The sequence below is a fragment of the Ahaetulla prasina genome, chromosome 2 (genome assembly GCF_028640845.1).
Source record: "Ahaetulla prasina isolate Xishuangbanna chromosome 2, ASM2864084v1, whole genome shotgun sequence".
NCBI lineage: Eukaryota > Metazoa > Chordata > Lepidosauria > Squamata > Colubridae > Ahaetulla > Ahaetulla prasina.
Window position 1 is genome coordinate 293,201,524 of NC_080540.1, and position 20,000 is coordinate 293,221,523.

Below are 20,000 nucleotides of genomic sequence, written 5' to 3' on the forward strand. Positions count from 1 at the left end.
AATATTTCCGGGATGGGTTTTGGAGCACACCTATCCTATCTGACCTAGTGGGATGGGCAGATACGCTTAGCAAGAGATACGCTCTGCAGGTAGCCTAGCTTAGTGCCATATCGGGCTTTAAAGGTAATAACCATCACCTTGAACTGCACCCAGAAGGAAACTGTGAGCCAGCGCAGGTCACACAACAGAGATTTAACATGGGCAAATCTAGAGGCGCACAACTGCGTGCATTGCTGCCTTCTGGACTGGTTGTAACTTCTAGATCAGGGGTCTCCAACTTTGGCAACTTTATGCCTGGTGGACTTCAACTCCCAGAATTGTGTGTGCGTGTGTGTTTGTGGGGGGGGGGCGCAGACTGCCCCCCCATAGCCCATTTTTGCTCCCAGGAGGCTGCAGGGAAGGGTACTAGGCCCAAAATGGGGCAGGGGATGTGCAGCGCTTTTAATGTATGGCGCCAACTTTAAAAATGAATGAATTCATAACCAGGTTAAACATACTACGTGAGTGGAGCCGATGTCATAACCAAGAATACCATTAATACAATTCTGGGTTATATTAACAGAGCATAGAATCAAAAATCACGAGGAGTATTAGTACCGCTTTATAAAGCCTTAATAAAGCCACCCCTGGAATACTGCATCCAGTTGTGGTCACCACATTGCAAAAAGGATGTTGAGGCTTTGGAAAAAGTGCAAAGGAGAGCAACTGAGATGATTAAAGGCCCAGAGACTAAAACATATGAAGGATGGATATGGATTTGACCAGTGGTGGGATTCAAATTTTTTTTACTACCGGTTCTGTGGGTGTGGCTTAGTGGGCGTGGCAGGGGAAGGTTACTGCAAAATCGATGTAAAAAAGATGTTGAGACTCTAGAAAGAGTGCAGAGAAGAGCAACAAAGATGATTAGGGGACTGGAGGATAAAACATATGAAGAACGGTTGCAGGAACTGGGTATGTCTAGTTTAACAAAAAGAAGGATTAGGGGAGACATGATAGCTGTGTTCCAATATCTCAGGGGCTGCCACAAAGAAGAGGGAGTCAGGCTGTTCACCAAAGCACCTGAGGGTAGAACAAGAAGCAATGGGTGGAAACTGGTCAAAGAAAGAAGCAACTTAGAACTAAGGAGAAATTTCCTGACAGTTAGAACAATTAATAAGTGGAACGACTTGCCTGCAGAAGTTGTGAATGCTCCAACACTGGAAATTTTTAAGAAAATGTTGGATAACCATCTGACTGAGATGGTGTAGGGTTTCCTGCCTGGGCAGGGGGTTGGACTAGAAGGCCTCCAAGGTCCCTTCCAACTCTGATGTTATGTTATGTTATCCCCATTCCCTCCTGATCAGCTGGGACTCGGGAGGCAGAGAATAGGTGGGGGAGGGTGGGACCAGTCAGGTGATATTTACCGGTTCTCCAAACTACCGAAAATTTCCGCTACCGGTTCTCCACAATTGGTCAGAACCTGCTGAATACTACCTCTGGATTTGACTAGTCTAGAGAAAAGGATATGCAGAAGATGGGTTTGGCTAGACTAGAGAAAAGGAGGATTAAGTGGGACATGTGGACAGTATTCCAGTATTTGAGAGGTTGTCACAAAGAGAAGGGGCTCAACTTATTTTCCAAAGCACCAGAAGGCAAGTAAAGAAACAATGGATGGAAACTGATCAAGGAGAGAAGCAACCTGGAATGTTAGGAGACACTTCCTAACAGTGAGAACAATCAACCAGTGGAAGAGGTTGCCTTCAGAAGTTGTAGGTGCTTCACCACTGGAGGTTTTAAAGAAGAGACTGGGCAGCCACTTGTCTGAAATGGTGTAGGATCTCCTGTTTGAGCAGAGAGTTGGACTAGAAGACCTCCTAGGTCCCTTCCAGCTCTATTCTGATTGATTGATTGATTTGGGTTATTGCAACATCCTCTATATGGGGCTGTTCTTTGAAGACCATCTAGAACAAGGGTCTCCAACCTTGGCAACTTTAAGCCTGGTGGACTTCAACTAAATATAACCCAGAATTGTATTAATGGTATTCTTAGTTATGACATCGGCTCCACTCACATAGTATGTTTAACCTGGTTATGAATTCATTCATTTTTAAAGTTGGTGCCATGCATTAAATGCGCTGCACATCCCCTGCCCCATTTTGGGCCTAGTACCCCTCCCTGCAGCCTCCTGGGAGCAAAAATGGGCTATGGGGGGGGGGGGTCTGCGCCACACACACACACACACACACACACACACACACACAATTCTGGGAGTTGAAGTCCACCAGGCTTAAAGTTACCAAAGTTGGAGACCCCTGATCTAGAAGTTACAACCAGTCCAGAAGGCAGCAATGCACGCAGTTGTGCGCCTCTAGATTTGCCCATGTTAAATCTCTGTTGTGTGACCTGCGCTGGCTCACAGTTTCCTTCTGGGTGCAGTTCAAGGTGATGGTTATTACCTTTAAAGCCCGATATGGCACTAAGCTAGGCTACCTGCAGAGCGTATCTCTTGCTAATCGTATCTGCCCATCCCACTAGGTCAGATAGGATAGGTGTGCTCCAAAACCCATCCCGGAAATATTGTTATCTAGTTGGACTTTGGAAACACGTTTTTTCCATGGCTGCCTCCCCCCTTTTTTAAAGAATCATAGGGCTGGAAGGAACTGTAGAGGTCTTCTAGTCCAACCCCCTGCCACAGGCAGGAGTTTTTATACTATCCCAGACAAATGGTTCTCCCATCTTTTCTTGAAAATCTTTTTTTTTATTGTCTTTATCATTGTTATTGTCTTGAAGAGAGTCTCGCTGAAGGCATCAATTCAGTAGAAAATCTGACCGTTTCTTACAGTTGATGTTTTGGAAAGACATTGCAGCATCAGATGAATTTAGTGCATGGTAGGTTACAAACTATGATTGTTATCTTAGATCCAGCAGCACTGAAGTTCACTTGAAGCCAAGTAAACAGAGTGATCACTAAATAACCGTGCCACGAAAACAGCCTTTCCTGCACTTTAATCCACCAAATCAAAGAATGGAAGCCTTTGAACTCTGGTGCTGGAGAAGACTCCTGCGAGTCCCTTGGGCTGCAAGGTGATCCAACCGGTCAGTCCTAGAGGACATCAACCCTGTCTGCTCTTTAGAAGGCCAGATCTTGAAGAGGAAATTCAAATCCTTTGGCCACCTAATGAGAAGGAAGGATTCCCTGGAAAGATTGAGGGCAAAAGAAGAAGGGGACGACAGAGAACGAGGTGGCTGGATGGAGTCACTGAAGCAGTTGGCATGCGCTTAAAGGGACTCCACAGGATGGTAGAGGACAGGAAGGCCTGGAGGAACGTTGCCCATGGGGTCGCGATGGGTCAGACAAGACTTCGCAATTAACAATAACAATCTACCAAAAAGTTGTTTGTTATTCGTGACAGCATCAAAGCTATAGAGCAGTATGTTGGAAAATTGCCTCTGTGGGCTGGGTTAGGAAATATTATTATAGCACTTGACTTTATAGGTGGTGTAAACTGCCTACAACCATATCACCCTAATTGGGCATAATTAACACGTTATAGCATACTATACACATACATACATACATACATATACATACACATACATATATTATAATCTACTTTCTGACTTCTAAGAATTGTGGAAACTTTGATCTCAACAACAATAATAGCCCAACCTGGATAAAAGATTGAAGGCCACCAGTAGCAGGCTATCGATTCAATCTTTTTTAAAAAAAAATTGGGGTTATACTGTAGGCATGTATAGACCAAAAGGTCTCTACCCTTCCTCGTTTAGGCATCGATTATATGTAATTTATTTTTATTTGATTGTAAAAGAATTTTATGGTATTTTAAAAGAGTTGCATGACTGCCCATCTTAAAACAGTCCTGGGTGTCTCGCAACAATAAAAATATGAAAACTATAAAAACATAAAAGACTAAAACTCAGTGCCCTGATCATTCTCCTGGAGTGATCCCCGACAAGTGTCAGAAGTCTCCACCACTTGACCCCAAGAGCCTGGGTGAAGACCAGGGATGAAATTCTACTGGATCGGACTGGTTCGGGTGAACCGGTAGGGATGATTTGAATCAGTTTGCCGAACCGGTCAAAATCACCCCTGGTTGGCCTCGCCCATGCCCTCCTGGTCACCTGGTCGCCGCTCACCTCTTCTGGCCACTGCAGCCTGTCCCTTTAAGGTAGTCCCTGGGAGGGAGGGGGCCGCAGGGGGGACCATAAAGGGAGCAGCAGCTCCGCTGTGAATGGAGGGAGAAAAATTCAAATTCTCTCTGCCACAGCATTCGCTATGAGCCCTTCTCGTGCTCATACGCACATTTTTTTCCTACCGGGTTCTGTGGCCATGGCTTGGTGGTGGTGGTAGTGTCATGTCACTGAGTGGGTTTGGCCATGAGTGACATTGAGTTGACCACACCCCCTCAGTCACAGTTCCCCACCACCACCACCAAGCCATGCTCACAGAACTGGTAGGGGAAAAAATTGAATGTCGCCACCGGCAAAGACCCAAATTTTGATAGCCTTTCAGAAGGCTAAAAGGATGGGAGGTCTTTTGGATTGTTGGAGAGAGGATGATTCATGAACTGGGAAATAAGGAGGAACCTAGGAGTCATTCCTGACTCTAGGGGGCGGTGCTCATCTCCGTTTCAAAGCCAAAGAGCCGGTGCTGTCCAAAGACGTCTCTGTGGTCATGTGGCCGGCATGACTCAACACCAAAGGCGCACAGAACGCTGTTACCTTCCCACCAAAGGTGGTCCCTATTTTTCTACTTGCATTTTTTACCTGCTTTCGAACTGCTAGGTTGGCAGAAGCTGGGACAAGTCACGGGAGCTCATCCCGTTCTGTGGCGCTAGGGATTCAAACCGCTGAACTGCTGACCTTTCGATCGACAAGCTCAGCATCTTAGCCCCTGAGCTACCGCATCCCTACAAGAGATGCGTAGGAGCAACCAAACCCTCCAGGTTAACTCACACACGGTATTTGCCCTTATGTGAAGCTACTTCCTTTAGAGAGTCCCCTCCCCTCTCCTCTCCCCCCACACCAAAGTAGACCACACCACAAGGGGCACGTGGCTGGTATCATCTTACCATAGTCACTTGAACATCGGACCAAGAGTTGTTGGGCAAAGAGGCGGTTGGTTCTATCAGCGTTGTAGGGAAGAAAGAATTATAATGGCCGGTGGCCCCTAGAAACAGACTCAGCGCCAAATTGAAAGGGAGTGTGAGAACCGGAAGATCCCATTTGCTGAAGAGCGAACCTAAAGCGCTGGTAAAGATAGGGCTGAAAAAGAAGAATACAGAAGGATTGCAGATCATGGTAGAAAGTATGCCATTGTTTCTGCTATACGGTAGTGGCCAAAATTGTGGAAACCTTTTGGGAAAAGTGTATTTTTGAGGTTTGATGGCTAATATTTTATTTATTTTCTCACACAGCATATATAAGCATAAGCGTGAAATAACTATACAATATATAAGTATATATATAAGCATGAGTATGAATTAACTATATTAATTGGATATAATGAAAGGAAACAATAGGACAGGAACGGTAGGCATGCTTGTGCTCTTATGCACGCCCCTTACACAGGGGTGGGATTCAAGTAATTTAACAACCGGTTCTCTGCCCTTATGATTTCTTCCAACAACCAGTTTACCAGACTGCTCAGAAAGTTAACAACCGGTTCTCCCGAAGTGGTGCGAACTGGCTGAATCCCACCACTGCCCTTACAGACCGCTTAGGAATGGGGTGAGGTCAATAGTAGACAGTTTTTGGTTGAAGCTCTGGGGATTTTGGGAAGAGACCACAGAGTCAGGTAGTGTATTCCAAATATTAACAACTCTGCTACTGAAGTCATATTTTCTGCAATCAAGATTGGAGTGGTTCACAATAAGCTTAAATCTATTGTGTGCTCGTGTATTGTTGCAATTGAAGCTGACAGGAAGGATGTTGTAATAGATGATTTTATGAGTTAAACTCAGATCATGCCGAAGGCGGCGTAGTTCTAAATTTTCTAAACCCAGGATTTCAAGTCTGGTGGCATAAGGTATTTTGTTGTATTCAGAGGAGTGGAGAACTCTTAATAGCACCACTTTTTTGGGGGAGTTTCAAGATATTCAACATATTCCACTGCTGGAATGGCCTGGGAATAGCCCAGACCTTCACCCAATTAAAAATCTAACAAGAAACTTGTTAGTCAGAAGTGGCCCAGCAATAAACCCCAGTTAATAGAAGTCATCCTTCAATCTTGGTTTCACATGATAACAGTTACAGAACTAAAAGGCTTGGTTCACTCCATGGGAAGAGATTGTAAGGCTGTAATTCATGCTAAAGGTTACCCAACTAAGTATTCACTGACATGGGGATCATTTCTGTATATTTCATTTTTTCTATGGTGATCGTTTTTGTATATCTTGTTATTTCTATGGTAATCATTTTTGTACATCTCGTTTTTTCTACATGTTTCACTTTTCTTCTTTATACTGTAACTGCTATTCTAATAGCAAATCCTTCATAAAAGTTATCGCACTACATTCTTGATTAAATTATCTTCCCATTGATATATCATTTTATGCTAAAAAAGTGGTGTTATTAGCTAGTTTTAGAAAAGAGACTTTCCCCAAAAGGTTTTCGCAATTATGGCCACTACTGTAGTCTTTACCAATATCATGTTGTTTTTTTAAAAAAAATCAGGACAAAGGATAGAAATATTACCAGATCATATAGAGAGAGGGACTGAGTGGTGCGGTGGCCTAGAGGTGGAGCTCTCACCTCACAATCAGGAGGCTGTGAATTCGATGCTAGGTAGAGGCAGATATTTCTCTCTCTGGGTACCATGAGAATATATCTGCCGAATAGAACTCCGCATTGGTGACAGGAAAGGCATCCGGCCAGTAAAACACTTTGCTAGCTCCAGTCAGTTGCCCAGATTCCAACCCACAAAGGATTATTATTATTATTATTATTATTATTATTATTATTATTATTATTATTATTATTATTATTATTATTATTATTATTATTATTATTATTATTATTATTATTATTATTATAATTAGAATTTATAGTCTCCGAAGACTCAGGGAGGCTTACATTGTGTTAAGCAATAGTCTCATCCATTTGTATATTATATACAAAGTCAACTTTTATTGCCCCCAACAATCTGGGTCGTCATTTTACCTACCTTATAAAGGATGGAAGGCTGAGTCAACCTTGGGCCTGGTGGGGCTTGCAAGTAATTGCAAGCAGCTGTGTTAATAACAGACTGCTTAGTCTGTTGAGCCACCAGAAGCCTTCTGCAATATAGTTTAAACCAGGGGTCTCCAACCTTGGTCCCTTTAAGACTTGTGGACTTCAACTCCCAGAGTTCCTCAGCCAGCTTTGCCTTATAAAGGATGGAAGGAACTCCCAGAGTTCCTCAGCCAGCTTTACCTTATAAAGGATGGAAGGCTGAGTCAACCTTGGGCCTGGTGGGACTTGAACTTGCAGTAATTGCAAGCAGCTGCTGTTAATAACAGACTGCATTAGTCTGTAGAGCCACCAGGGACCCTTATAGGGTCATTAAATGAAGATGATGATATATTATATATATAGACTCACCAGGTCATGGACATGAGAATAACAGGCAGTAGGAGCCACCAGTAATATTCGCCCTTGTCTGAGAAGACAGCCATCAGCATCCCTACAAGGACACCATTGTAGCCATGAAGTCCAGCAGCAATCGCGGATCTAGGTAGCAAGCATGGAGAGACATTATTTTGCAAATGTAGGATGCAGAGAAGACCCAGGTGGACATTCTTGCACACCAGACAAACTCACTCAGAGCTATCATTTGGAATGTGGATCTCTTCAAAGTCAAGCAATTTTTAAAAAGGAACAGCCATTTTGGTATTCACTTTTTGGTCTCTGGGCTCCAAAAATGTTTGTTCATTTCAGGAAATCTCCCCGTCTAAAATTAGAAATGGTCTTCTTGCCGGTTTAATGGCTTAATAAAGAAGTGGATGCGTTACAGTATTTTTTTTCCTAGTTTGATAACTGTATTTGAGCTTGAGCTGACTCCCTTTCTAAAGTAATCTTATGTTGGAAAGGCTGGTCACAGATCGTAATAAAAATATTTGATTTGATTGCATGAATGTTGCTACAGGAGCAATCCAGTGGCTAATTCTATCTGAGCACTAGACGTTGAGGAGGAGGAGGAAGAAGAAGAGGAGGAGGAGAAAGAGAAGGAGAAGGAGGAGGAGGAAAAAGAAGAGAAGGAGGAGGAGGAGGAGGAGAAGGAAGAAGAGGAGGAGGAAGAGGAGGAAGAAGAGGAGGAGGAAAAGGAAGAGAAGGAGGAGGAGGAGGAGGAGCAGGAGGAGGAAGAGGAGGAAGAAGTTCTGGGCTGCATAAACAGAGGGATAGAATCAAGATCACGTGAAGTGTTAGTGCCACTTTATCATGCCTTGGTAAGGCCACACTTGGAATACTGCATTCAGTTTTGGTCGCCACGATGTAAAAAAGATGTTGAGACTCTAGAAAGAGTGCAGAGAATAGCAACCAAGATGATGAGGGGACTGGAGGCTAAAACATATGAAGAATGGTTGCAGGAACTCGGTATGTCTAGTTTAATGAAAAGAAGGACTAGGGGAGACATGATAGCAGTGTACCAATATCTCAGGGGTTGCCACAAAGAAGAGGGAGTCAAACTATTCTCCAAAGCACCTGAGGGTAGAACAAGAAGCAATGGGTGGAAACTAATCAAGGAGAGAAGCAACCTAGAACTAAGGAGAAATTTCCTGACAAAACAATTAATAAGTGGAATGACTTACCTGCAGAAGTTGTGAATCCTAAGGCCTCCAAGGTCCCTTCCAACTCTGTTGTTGTTATTGTTAAGAGGAGGAGGAGAAACAGAAGGAGGAGGAGGAAAAGAGTAGGAGGAGGAGGAAGAGGAAGAAGAAAAAGAGAAGGAGGAGGAGGAAGAAAGGAAGTTGAGGATGAGGAGGAAGAGGAAGAGGAGGAAGAGGAGGAAGAGGAGGAGAAAAAGGAAGGGAGGAGAAAGAGGAGGAGGAGGAGGAGGAGGAAAAGGAAGAGGAGGAGAAAGAGGAGGAGGAGGAGGAGGAGGAAGAGGTGGAGGAGGAAGAGGAGAAAGAGGAGGAGGAAACAGCTTACCTCTCTTGGCTTAGAATAACTGCAGTTAAAGTTGAGACAATCACTCCAGTGCAGCACATGAGTGTCAGCCAACGGCTCTGCACCAGGAATCCAATAAGCAGGATGATGCCACTGAGCGGATTGTTGACAAAGATCACTTGAGAAACACCCCGCAGAAGCCAGTCAACAAACTGGAGGGCCACAGGCTTATCTGAAAGACAAAGCATTTGACAATGTATGATATGATGTGATACAATGGCACATTATGGGTAATACCAGTATATAAGATGATCCTGTGGAAAAGAATATAGAGATGACCTTTAGGGATGGATGGAGGGATGGAGGGAGGGAGGAAGGAAGGAAGGAAGGAGAGAGAGGGAAGAAAGGAAGAGAGGAAGAAAGGAACAAAGGAAGGAAGGAATGAGAGGGAGGGAAGAAAGAAGAAACAAATGAAGAAAGGAAGGAGAGGGAGTAAAGGAAAGAAGGGAAGGGAAGGAAGGGAAGAGGGAGGGAGGAAGAAGAGTGGAAGGAGAGAAAGGGAAGGAAGGAAGGAGAAGGAAAGAAAGAAAGGAGAAAGGGAGGGAAGAAAGGGAGGGAGGGAGGAAAGGAGGGAGGGAGGAAGGGAAGGAAGGAAGGAAGGAAGGAGAGAGATTGAAGGAAGGAAGGAAGGAAGGAAAAGAAGGAGATAGAGTGAAGGAGAGTAAGGAAAGAAGGGAAGGAGGAAGGAAGGAGAGAAGGAGGGAGTTGTAGATTGGGTGGGGCTAAAAAAGGTGACTCTCAGTACAGATTTGACCCAGTTTATTAGCACCCAGGGAACCGCAATTTCTTTTCTTTATGACAGAACTGGACAGAATCGTTGACAACCTACAGCATGCTGGTCCTTCATATTTTTCCTCTGTGTGTTTTCAGCACCCTGCGCTGGTCCAGACTGGGGGCCCAAAGCCAATGGACAGCTCCAATGGTGCTTGCATGGCAGGACAGGGGGAGCAGCCAACCAACTAAATGAGTATCGCAATGTTGTGATCTCGCAACACTAGTATTGTCCCTCTGGCGATAACAGCCACGACGCGGATGCTGCCGGACAAAAGAACTGGACTTCTGAATCGATGAAACAGACCGTTCAGGGTTTCCCCAACCTTGGCAACCAAGGCTGGTTGGGGAATTTGGGGACTTGAAGTCCAGGCGTCTTGAAGTTTGCTAAGGTTGAAATCCTGGTCTAATGTGTCATTTCTCTGGATTGTTTTTCTGCTGAGTGGATGGCTGGAAAACTGGAAGAATGCCCGCTGGGGAGATTCTGGGTGTTGAAGTCCTTCCAAGTTGCCATGGGTTGGGAAACCCTGAGATCATTGGTCAAAGGTTTACCTCAGAGGTCTTCAAACTTGGCAGCCTTAAGACTTGTGGACTTCAACTCCCAGAATTCTCCAGCCAGCTATGCTGGCTGGAGAATTCTGGGAGTTGAAGTCCACAAGTCTTAAGGCTGCCATGTTTGAAGACCTCTGGTCTACCTGAATAGGGCATGGAAGCTGTGATTCATTGTCTTTTTATCATGGGCTCTTTTCTACTCTGAAGTACCTTTGACCTGGAAACGGTGAGACAGCACAACAAGTCGCGAGTTTGTTTTTTGTGCTAGGCAAAACCGTTGAGCAATTCACACGAAGTGCAATTTCAATGGCTTACTCGTAACCCAGGGTTCAAAATCCTCTACTTGGATGGTTTATAAAAGTGATCATCACCATAAAGAGCAAGAATACTATACGGTAATAAAATGCTTCCTTTGGGGGTGGGGGGAAATAGCAGCAATAAAACACAGCTAGTTTGTGGTAGTGGTTGAGGTGCTAGCCTGGAGGAGACTGGAAGTTGTAGTTCTACCTTAGGTACAAAAGCCGGCTGGGAAATTTGAGGCCACTAATCAGGGCACTGAGTTCTAGTCTTGCCTTAGGCATGAAAGCTGGTTGGGTGATTTTGGGCCAATCAGCAGGCGACTGTGAGTTCTAGTCCTGCCTTAGGCATGAAAGCTGGTTGGGTGATTTTGGGCCAATCAGCAGGCGACTGTGAGTTCTAGTCTTGCCTTAGGCATGAACGCTGGTTGGGTGATTTTGGGCCAATCAGCAAGCGACTGTGAGTTCTAGTCTTGCCTTAGGCGTGAAAGCTGGTTGGGTCATTTTGGGCCAATCAGCAGGCGACTGTGAGTTCTAGTCTTGCTTTAGGCATGAAAGCTGGTTGGGTGATTTTGGGCCAATCAGCAGGCGACTGTGAGTTCTAGTCTTGCCTTAGGCATGAAAGCTGGTCGGGTGATTTTGGGCCAATCAGCAGGCGACTGTGAATTCTAGTCTTGCTTTAGGCATGAAAGCTGGTTGGGTGATTTTGGGCCAATCACCAGGAGACTGTGAGTTCTAGTCCTGCCTTAGGCATGAAAGCTGGTTGGGTGATTTTGGGCCAATCACCAGGAGATGGTGAGTTCTAGTCCCGCCTTAGGCAGCAAAACCAGCTGGGTGACTCTGGACCAGTCACCTTCTTTTAGCCCAACTCACTTCACAGGGCTGCTGTTGTGGGAAAAATAGGAGGAGGACAGAGTATCAGATATAAAATAATAAAGGTGGGATAAAGTCTAATAAATAAGGTAATCCAGGGATGAACAATTCAGTGTGAAAGGTTTGATCAAGGGATATTGTTGCAAATCATATAAAAAGGGAGAACTATAATTGTGTAGTCATAGCTACCATTTTGATTCTGACAGCCACTGAAGTCATCCCTAGCTCACTTGAAGGTCTTTGCCAGGTTGTTGTTGTTTTTTCACTATTAGTAAATGGCTGCCTATGCACAAACGCTGAATTAATCCGTTATCTGGATTCATACAGTTGTCTTGAATAGGACTTCACCAGAATGTGCAAAAAAATAAAATAAAAAATGCAAAGACGCGCAAAAGTCACAATTCAAGCTAACCAAGTTTTCCCTTCAACAGGCATTGTTAAGGCTAATCTGGGTTCACAACCAAGGTTGTGTTGAGCAGAGTACCCAAGCATGAAAACGACTGAGACCGGTTGTATACAATAACAGTCACTTGCAGACAAACTGGGGTTTGATATTCCTTTACTTTTAGGGAAAAGGCAAAGTCATAGTCCAAAAACAATTCCAGGTCATACACATATAAAGCCAGTCAGGGATGTTACAAATATCTTCTTACCAATGTAGACTTGCAAAACAAACAAGGTCTTCTTTCAGTTCGGCAAAACATAGTTCAATTCACAACAGTCAGTATCTTGAGGAATCAGTAACTAGCCATGATCAAGCAATGATCATAAAGCTCAAATATACAGTTGCAGCATGTCATCAGGTTACAATGCTGTAGCGTCCCTGTAGATTCCCCACAAGCCATAATTTAGTAGTCCTTTTATACATTGGCTACAGAGCTCAACCAATCAGGATGCTTGCACGATGCAGCACAGCCTTAAAGCAATATCATGCCTTTCTATAAACATACATAGTTAGTTTATATATCGCCTGGCCAACTAGTTAGGCAAATAACAATTTCCTGACAGGCATCTTATTGGGTCTTCGTTTAACCTGGTTAAAGTGCTTGTACAAATGTGACGGTTTCATTTCGAATGTCGTACTTCCCAAATGGTTTAAAAGAGCTTTTAATATATTGGCCAGTTCATTTGACGCGGGAGCTCTGGAAACCGGGAATATTTGGCTAGTTTATGATATCAAACGCTGTGCTTCCTTAGAACATTTGTCTAGTTTAATGAAAAGAAGGACTGGGGGTGGTGGGGCATGATGGCAGTCTTCCAATAGTTGGGGGGCTTCCACAAAGAAGAGGGGGGGTTCAACCTATTGTCCAAAGTACATGAAACAGGACAAAAAGCAACAGATGGAAACTAATCAAGGAGAGAAGCAACCTAGAACTAAGGGGAAACTTCCCTAACAGTTAGAACAATTGATTAGCGGAACTGCTTGTCTTCAGAAGTTGCGGGTGCTCCATTGCAGGAGATTTTTAAGTAGAGATTGGACAGCCATTTGTCTGGCATGATAGGGTCTCCTGCTTGAGCAGCGGGTTGGACTAGAAGACCTCCAAGGTCCCTTCCAACTCTGTTATTCTGTTAAAATGGGTTAATGTGTGACCAGATTGTGTAAATATACCACCAATGAGGATGCAATGTCAAAATATAGAGAAAAAAAAGTAACTTGCCCTATCTTCCACAATTCGACAACGGGGTTTTTGTTTCTGTTGTCCCGAAGTTTATGAACTGGGACAATTGCCAAATGTGTGTATATCTCTGGCAACATCTGGTGTGGCTCCTACTGCCAATAAGGTTGTAAAATATGACACACATTTATTATTCTCTGCAAAAACATCACGCAGTTGGGAAGTTGATTGAGCGGCTCAGTTCATGCAGAAGATACAAAACAGCTAATTTATGTTGCTCGCCTGGAAGTTGGCAGATGGCCTGAACATCTCTAGGCCAGCTTGTGTTGGGATTGTGACACACCCCTCCGAGTGTATAATTCAACATCAGAGTGGCAGGCAGGCAGGCAAGGGGAATGCACGATGTGGGATGGGGAAAGAGATGGTTGAGGGAAGAAGGCTGTGAATAAATAACTTGTGATGTGTTTACAGTATAAAATAAGGATCAGCCTAAAGCTTATTGAAGGATGAGCAATGACAGCTTTGGGTGGTGGAGAGGGGGGAGGGACTGAGGAATGAAAGAAGAAAGGGGAGGGAGGAGGAAGGAAGGAAAGAAGAAAGGAAGGAGGAAGGAAAGGAAAGAAGGAAAGAAAGAAAGAAAAAAGGAAGGAAGGGAGAAAAGGAAGGAAGAAAAAAGAAAAAAAAGGAGGGAGGGAGGGAGGAAGGAAGGAAGGAAGGAAGGAAGGAAGGAAAAGGCTGGAAAAGATGGAAAAGGAAGTAAAGAAGGAAGGAAGGAGGAAGAAGGAAGAAAGGAAAGAAGAAAGGAAGGAAAAGGAAGGAAGGGAGAAAGGAAGGAAGGAAGAAAAAGGAAGGAAGGAAAGAAGGAAAGAAGAAAAGGCTGGAAAAGATGGAAAAGGAAGGAAAGAAGGAAGGAAGGAGGAAGGAAGGAAGGAAAGAAGAAAGTATACAATAACAGTCACTTGCAGACAAACTGGGGTTTGATATTCCTTTACTTTTAGGGAAAAGGCAAAGTCATAGTCCAAAAACAATTCCAGGTCATACACATATAAAGCCAGTCAGGGATGTTACGAATATCTTCTTACCAATGTAGACTTGCAAAACAAACAAGGTCTTCTTTCAGTTCGGCAAAACATAGTTCAATTCACAACAGTCAGTATCTTGAGGAATCAGTAACTAGCCATGATCAAGCAATGATCATAAAGCTCAAATATACAGTTGCAGCATGTCATCAGGTTACAATGCTGTAGCGTCCCTGTAGATTCCCCACAAGCCATAATTTAGTAGTCCTTTTATACATTGGCTACAGAGCTCAACCAATCAGGATGCTTGCACGATGCAGCACAGCCTTAAAGCAATATCATGCCTTTCTATAAACATACATAGTTAGTTTATATATCGCCTGGCCAACTAGTTAGGCAAATAACAATTTCCTGACAGGCATCTTATTGGGTCTTCGTTTAACCTGGTTAAAGTGCTTGTACAAATGTGACGGTTTCATTTCGAATGTCGTACTTCCCAAAGGGTTTAAAAGAGCTTTTAATATATTGGCCAGTTCATTTGACGCGGGAGCTCTGGAAACCAGGAATATTTGGCTAGTTTATGATATCAAACGCTGTGCTTCCTTAGAACATTTGTCTAGTTTAATGAAAAGAAGGACTGGGGGTGGTGGGGCATGATGGCAGTCTTCCAATAGTTGGGGGGCTTCCACAAGGAAGAGGGGGGGTTCAACCTATTGTCCAAAGTACATGAAACAGGACAAAAAGCAACAGATGGAAACTAATCAAGGAGAGAAGCAACCTAGAACTAAGGGGAAACTTCCCTAACAGTTAGAACAATTGATTAGCGGAACTGCTTGTCTTCAGAAGTTGCGGTGCTCCATTGCAGGAGATTTTAAGTAGAGATTGGACAGCCATTTGTCTGGCATGATAGGGTCTCCTGCTTGAGCAGCGGGTTGGACTAGAAGACCTCAAGGTCCTTCCAACTCTGTTATTCTGTTAAAATGGGTTAATGTGTGACCAGATTGTGTAAATATACCACCAATGAGGATGCAATGTCAAAATATAGAGAAAAAAAAGTAACTTGCCCTATCTTCCACAATTCGACAACGGGGTTTTTGTTTCTGTTGTCCCGAAGTTTATGAACTGGGACAATTGCCAAATGTGTGTATATCTCTGGCAACATCTGGTGTGGCTCCTACTGCCAATAAGGTTGTAAAATATGACACACATTTATTATTCTCTGCAAAAACATCACGCAGTTGGGAAGTTGATTGAGCGGCTCAGTTCATGCAGAAGATACAAAACAGCTAATTTATGTTGCTCGCCTGGAAGTTGGCAGATGGCCTGAACATCTCTAGGCCAGCTTGTGTTGGGATTGTGACACACCCCTCCGAGTGTATAATTCAACATCAGAGTGGCAGGCAGGCAGGCAAGGGGAATGCATGATGTGGGATGGGGAGAGAGATGGTTGAGGGAGGAAGGCTGTGAATAAATAACTTGTGATGTGTTTACAGTGTAAAATAAGGATCAGCCTAAAGCTTATTGAAGGAGGAGCAATGACAGCTGGGGGTGGTGGAGAGGGGGGGGGAGGGACTGAGGAATGAAAGAAGAAAGGGGGAGGGAGGGAAGGAAGGAAAGAAGAAAGGAAGGAGGAAGGAAAGGAAAGAAGGAAAGAAAGAAAGAAAAAAGGAAGGAAGGGAGAAAAGAAAAGGAAGGAAGAAAAAAGAAAAAAAAGGAGGGAGGGAGGGAGGGAGGAAGGAAGGAAGGAAGGAAGGAAGGAAGGAAAAGGCTGGAAAAGATGGAAAAAAGAAGGAAAGAAGGAAGGAAGGAAGGAGGAAAGAAAGGAAACAGAGAAAGAAAAGAAAGGAAAAAGGAAGGAAGGGAGAAAAGAAAAGGAAGGAAGAAAAAAGGAAGGAAGGAAAGAAGGAAAGAAGAAAAAGGCTGGAAAAGATGGAAAAAAGAAGGAAAGAAGGAAGGAAGGAAGGAGGAAAGAAAGGAAACAGAGAAAGAAAAGAAAGGAAAAAGAAGGAAGAAAGGAAGGAAGGAAAGAAATGGAAGAAAGGAAAGAAAGAAAAGAAAAAAGGAAGGAAGGAAAGAAAGAAAACAAAAAGAAAAGACAGAAAGAAGGAAAGAAGGAGGAAAAGGAAAAAGGAAGAAAGAAAAAGAAAAAGGAAGGAAGGAAGGAAGGAAGGAAGGAAGGACCCTATTTTCCTGGAAATCTCTTGTACAGTGTTTCTCTTCCTTAGCATCTTAACAATGTGTGGGTGTCAACTCCCAGATTTGGGCTGGCTGGGGAATTCTGGGCATTGAAGTCCATACCTCTTAAACTTGCCACCATGCTGTCTCAGTAATTCTGAGAGTTGAAGTCCAGATGGCTTAAATTTGCTGAGGTGGAGAAACATTTGCTCTGGAGCAGGGGTCACCAACCTTTCGGAGCTCAGGGACCACTAAATTCATAATTTTAAATCCTGCGGACCGCTAATATGAATTTTTTAAAAAAGATAAATAGTCTTTAGTGCAATATAAAAATGCAAATAATTTTTCTACGGACCACTAAAATTTTCTCGCGGACCACCAGTGGTCCGTAGTTGGTGACCTCTGCTCTGGAGGATAATCAAGGCGTTCAACAACTGTTCACTTACACCTGTGCTGGGTTTCACATTTTTTTACTACCGGTTCTGTGGGCGTGGCTTGGTGGGCATGGCATGACTTGGTGGGCGTGGCTTGGTGGCAGGGGAAGGATGCTGTAAAATCTCCATTCTCTCCCCACTCCAGGAGAAGGATACTGCAAAAATCTCCATTTCCTCCCGATCAGCTGGGACTTGGGAGGCAGAGAATAGATGGGGGTGGAGCCAGTCAGAATTTTTACTACCGGTTCTCCGAACTACTCAAAATTTCTGCTACCGGTTCTCCAGAACTGGTCAGAACCTGCTGAAACCCATTTCTGCTGTGCTTCCATTGGGTTTTATAGAGGTACCAGAAATGTGACCTACCTTTTAGCCAGTCTCCAAACATCTTCATATCTCCCGTGACACAGCTCAGGGCTCTCAACATTTCCTGGCAACATTTGCCTGTTGTCTTTTGTGTTTTGTCAGACTTTTCACCAGCGACATCAATCTCCATTGTGAGTTTTGGATCCTGCCCGAACAAAAACAACAAGGCATCTGACTGACTGTGTCCTCTTGAACTTCCTTTTGACCAACAATGAGCACCGTCTTTCCACAGCAGTGTGAGAAGCAACTCAGAGCAAAACAACTATGGATACTGCATGTGTTAAATCAGAGGTCTCCAATCTTGGTCCCTTTAAGACTTGTGGACTTCAACTCCCAAGTTCCTCAGCCAGCTTTGCTGGCTGAGGGACTCTGGGAGTTGAAGTCCACAAGTCTTAAAGGGACCAAGGTTGGAAACTCCTGTGTCAGATATTTTCAAGTATAGTATAACACAGTACTTCTGTCTTCAATAAGACAGAATTCCCATACTGACTACAGAATTCTGTGGGTTGAAGTCTACACCGCATATAATTCCAAGTTTGAGAAAACCCACTCTAAGATCTTTACAACTGGAGTCTTCTAACTTGGCCACTTTAAGACTTGTGGACTTCAATTCCCAAAATTCCTCAGCCAGTCATGCAGGCTGGGGAATTCTGGATGTCGTGGTCCACAAGACTTAAAGTGGCCAAGTTTGGAGACCACCCCTCTACATTAGATCACTGTTTCTTAAGCACTCAAAACCGTAGGAATGGTGGTAGACTTTAGGAGAAACCCTTCCATACTTCCACCTCTTACAATACTAGACAACACAGTATCAACAGTGGAGATCTTCAAATTTCTGGGTTCTACCATATCGCAAGATCTAAAATGGACAGCTAAAATCAAAAAAGTCATCAAAAAAGGACAACAAAGAATGTTCTTTCTGCGCCAACTCAGAAAGCTCAAACTGCCCAAGGAGCTGCTGATCCAGTTCTACAGAGGAATTATTGAGTCGGTCATGTGCACCTCTATCACTGTCTGGTTTGGTTCTGCAACCCAGCAAGACAGAGAGAGGATAATTAGAACTGCAGAAAAAACAATTGCTACCAACCTGCCTTCCATTGAGGACCTGTATACTGCAAAAGTCAAAAAGAGGGCTGTGAAAATATTTACAGATTCCTCGCATCCTGGACATAAACTGTTTCAACTCCGACCTTCAAAACGATGCTATAGAGCACTGCACACCAGAATAACTAGGCACAAGAACAGTTTTTTTTCCTGAACGCCATCACTCTGCTAAACAAATAATTCCCTCAACACTGTCAAATTATTTACTAAGTCTGCTCTACTATTAATCTCATCGTTCCCATCACCCATCTCCTCCCACTTATGACTGCATGACTATAACTTTGTTGCTTTTATCCTTACGATTGATATTGATATTGATGGTTTCCTGATTGCTTATTGTACCCTATGACTATCATTAAGTGTTGTACCTTATGATTCTTGATGAACTTATCTTTTATTTTATATACACTGAGAGCGTATGCACCAAGATAAATTCCTCGTGTGTCGAATCACACTTGGACAATAAAAAAAAATCTATTCTATTCTATTCTATTCTATTCTATTCTATTCTATTCTATTCTATTCTATTCTATTCTATTCTTAACCTCAGTAATTTGAAGATGTGTGTCAACCATCCCATTCAGTCACCTAGCAAAGAAGCTGAGTCATCAGCTCATGAAATTTGGATAGGTGAGTTGCAGCCATGACAATGTGTGGGCTTCAACTCCCCAAATCCTGGAAGATGAGGTTCATGCATCTTCATATTCCCAAGGTTGAGGAACACTGTGTTAGATCCACCTTGGGGCTACTCTATCAACCTGTGCATTGAAGGCAAGGTGTGGATGGAGGCCTACCTGGGCTTCCAGCCTCTTCAGTAGTGGTCTACTTTGACAAGGGTCCTGGGCACCTGCTGAGCATTGCTGGTGCTTACATTCAGAGTCATAAGACTTGCATCCATCTGGTGATAGCTGAACTGGGACTAGGAGTGAGGAACAGTTGAAGGGACTTCCATCCATCTTTGCTAGCGTTGCACATATGCTAAAGGTCAGAGAGAAGGAAGTCAAGGAAAGGCTCTCTGCCCGGAGTTTATGATTTTATAGACTCTGGATCAAATGCTCCTAATTATGTTATTTCATTTTATGACCAGGTTGGGGAAAACAGCTCAACTGTTGGATGGATGTCAGTCAACCGCCAAGGAGTTTTCTCATCCTGGGCATGACATACCAAAGCGGTTTCCATATTTTTCAATTAAACTTTAGAGGCAGACAAAAGCCGAGTGAGGAAATGGTGAGATGTGGGTGAAATTCTCCAAGTCAGGAAGTGGTTGTCATTCATTTATTGAATAACACACCTGCTAAAGTATGGCTCTACGTGTCTACCTAGGCAATTGCCTTATTTTTCACTTTATCATCTTGTTTCCATGATTTTCAGCTGCCCGCCCTTCCATTAAACACAAGAGAAGTGACCTAGAACTAAGGAGAAATTTCCTGACGGTGAGAACAATGGATCAGTGGAACAAGTTGCCTCCAGAAATTGTGGATGCTCCAACACTGGAGATTTTAAAGAAGAGATTGGACAACCATTTGTCTGGAGTGGTATAAGTTTTCCTGCTTGAGTAGGGGGTTGGATGGGAAGACCTCCAAGGTCCCTTCCAACTCTATTATTCTCTTATTCTTAAAATGCAGAAAAGCCACTGAGACACTTGGGACC

General features: G+C 43.6%; 1 protein-coding gene across 2 annotated transcripts in view; it reads right to left on the reverse strand.

Moving 5' to 3' along the window:
* SLC14A1 (solute carrier family 14 member 1 (Kidd blood group)) overlaps positions 1-20,000 on the reverse strand; it is a 47,906-nt gene that overhangs the window by 18,015 nt on the left and 9,891 nt on the right. Inside the window, exons 2-6 of one of the 2 annotated variants that reach the window (XM_058171207.1) lie at positions 19,145-19,328; positions 17,247-17,391; positions 9,130-9,319; positions 7,582-7,710; positions 5,073-5,265 (exon numbers count right to left, since the gene is read on the reverse strand). In XM_058171207.1, coding sequence (XP_058027190.1) covers positions 5,073-5,265; positions 7,582-7,710; positions 9,130-9,319; positions 17,247-17,391; positions 19,145-19,306 — 819 coding nt within the window. In that variant the 5' untranslated portion in view covers positions 19,307-19,328. The remainder of the gene's footprint in view (positions 1-5,072; positions 5,266-7,581; positions 7,711-9,129; positions 9,320-17,246; positions 17,392-19,144; positions 19,329-20,000) is intronic. The other variant, XM_058171208.1, reaches the window with a different exon arrangement.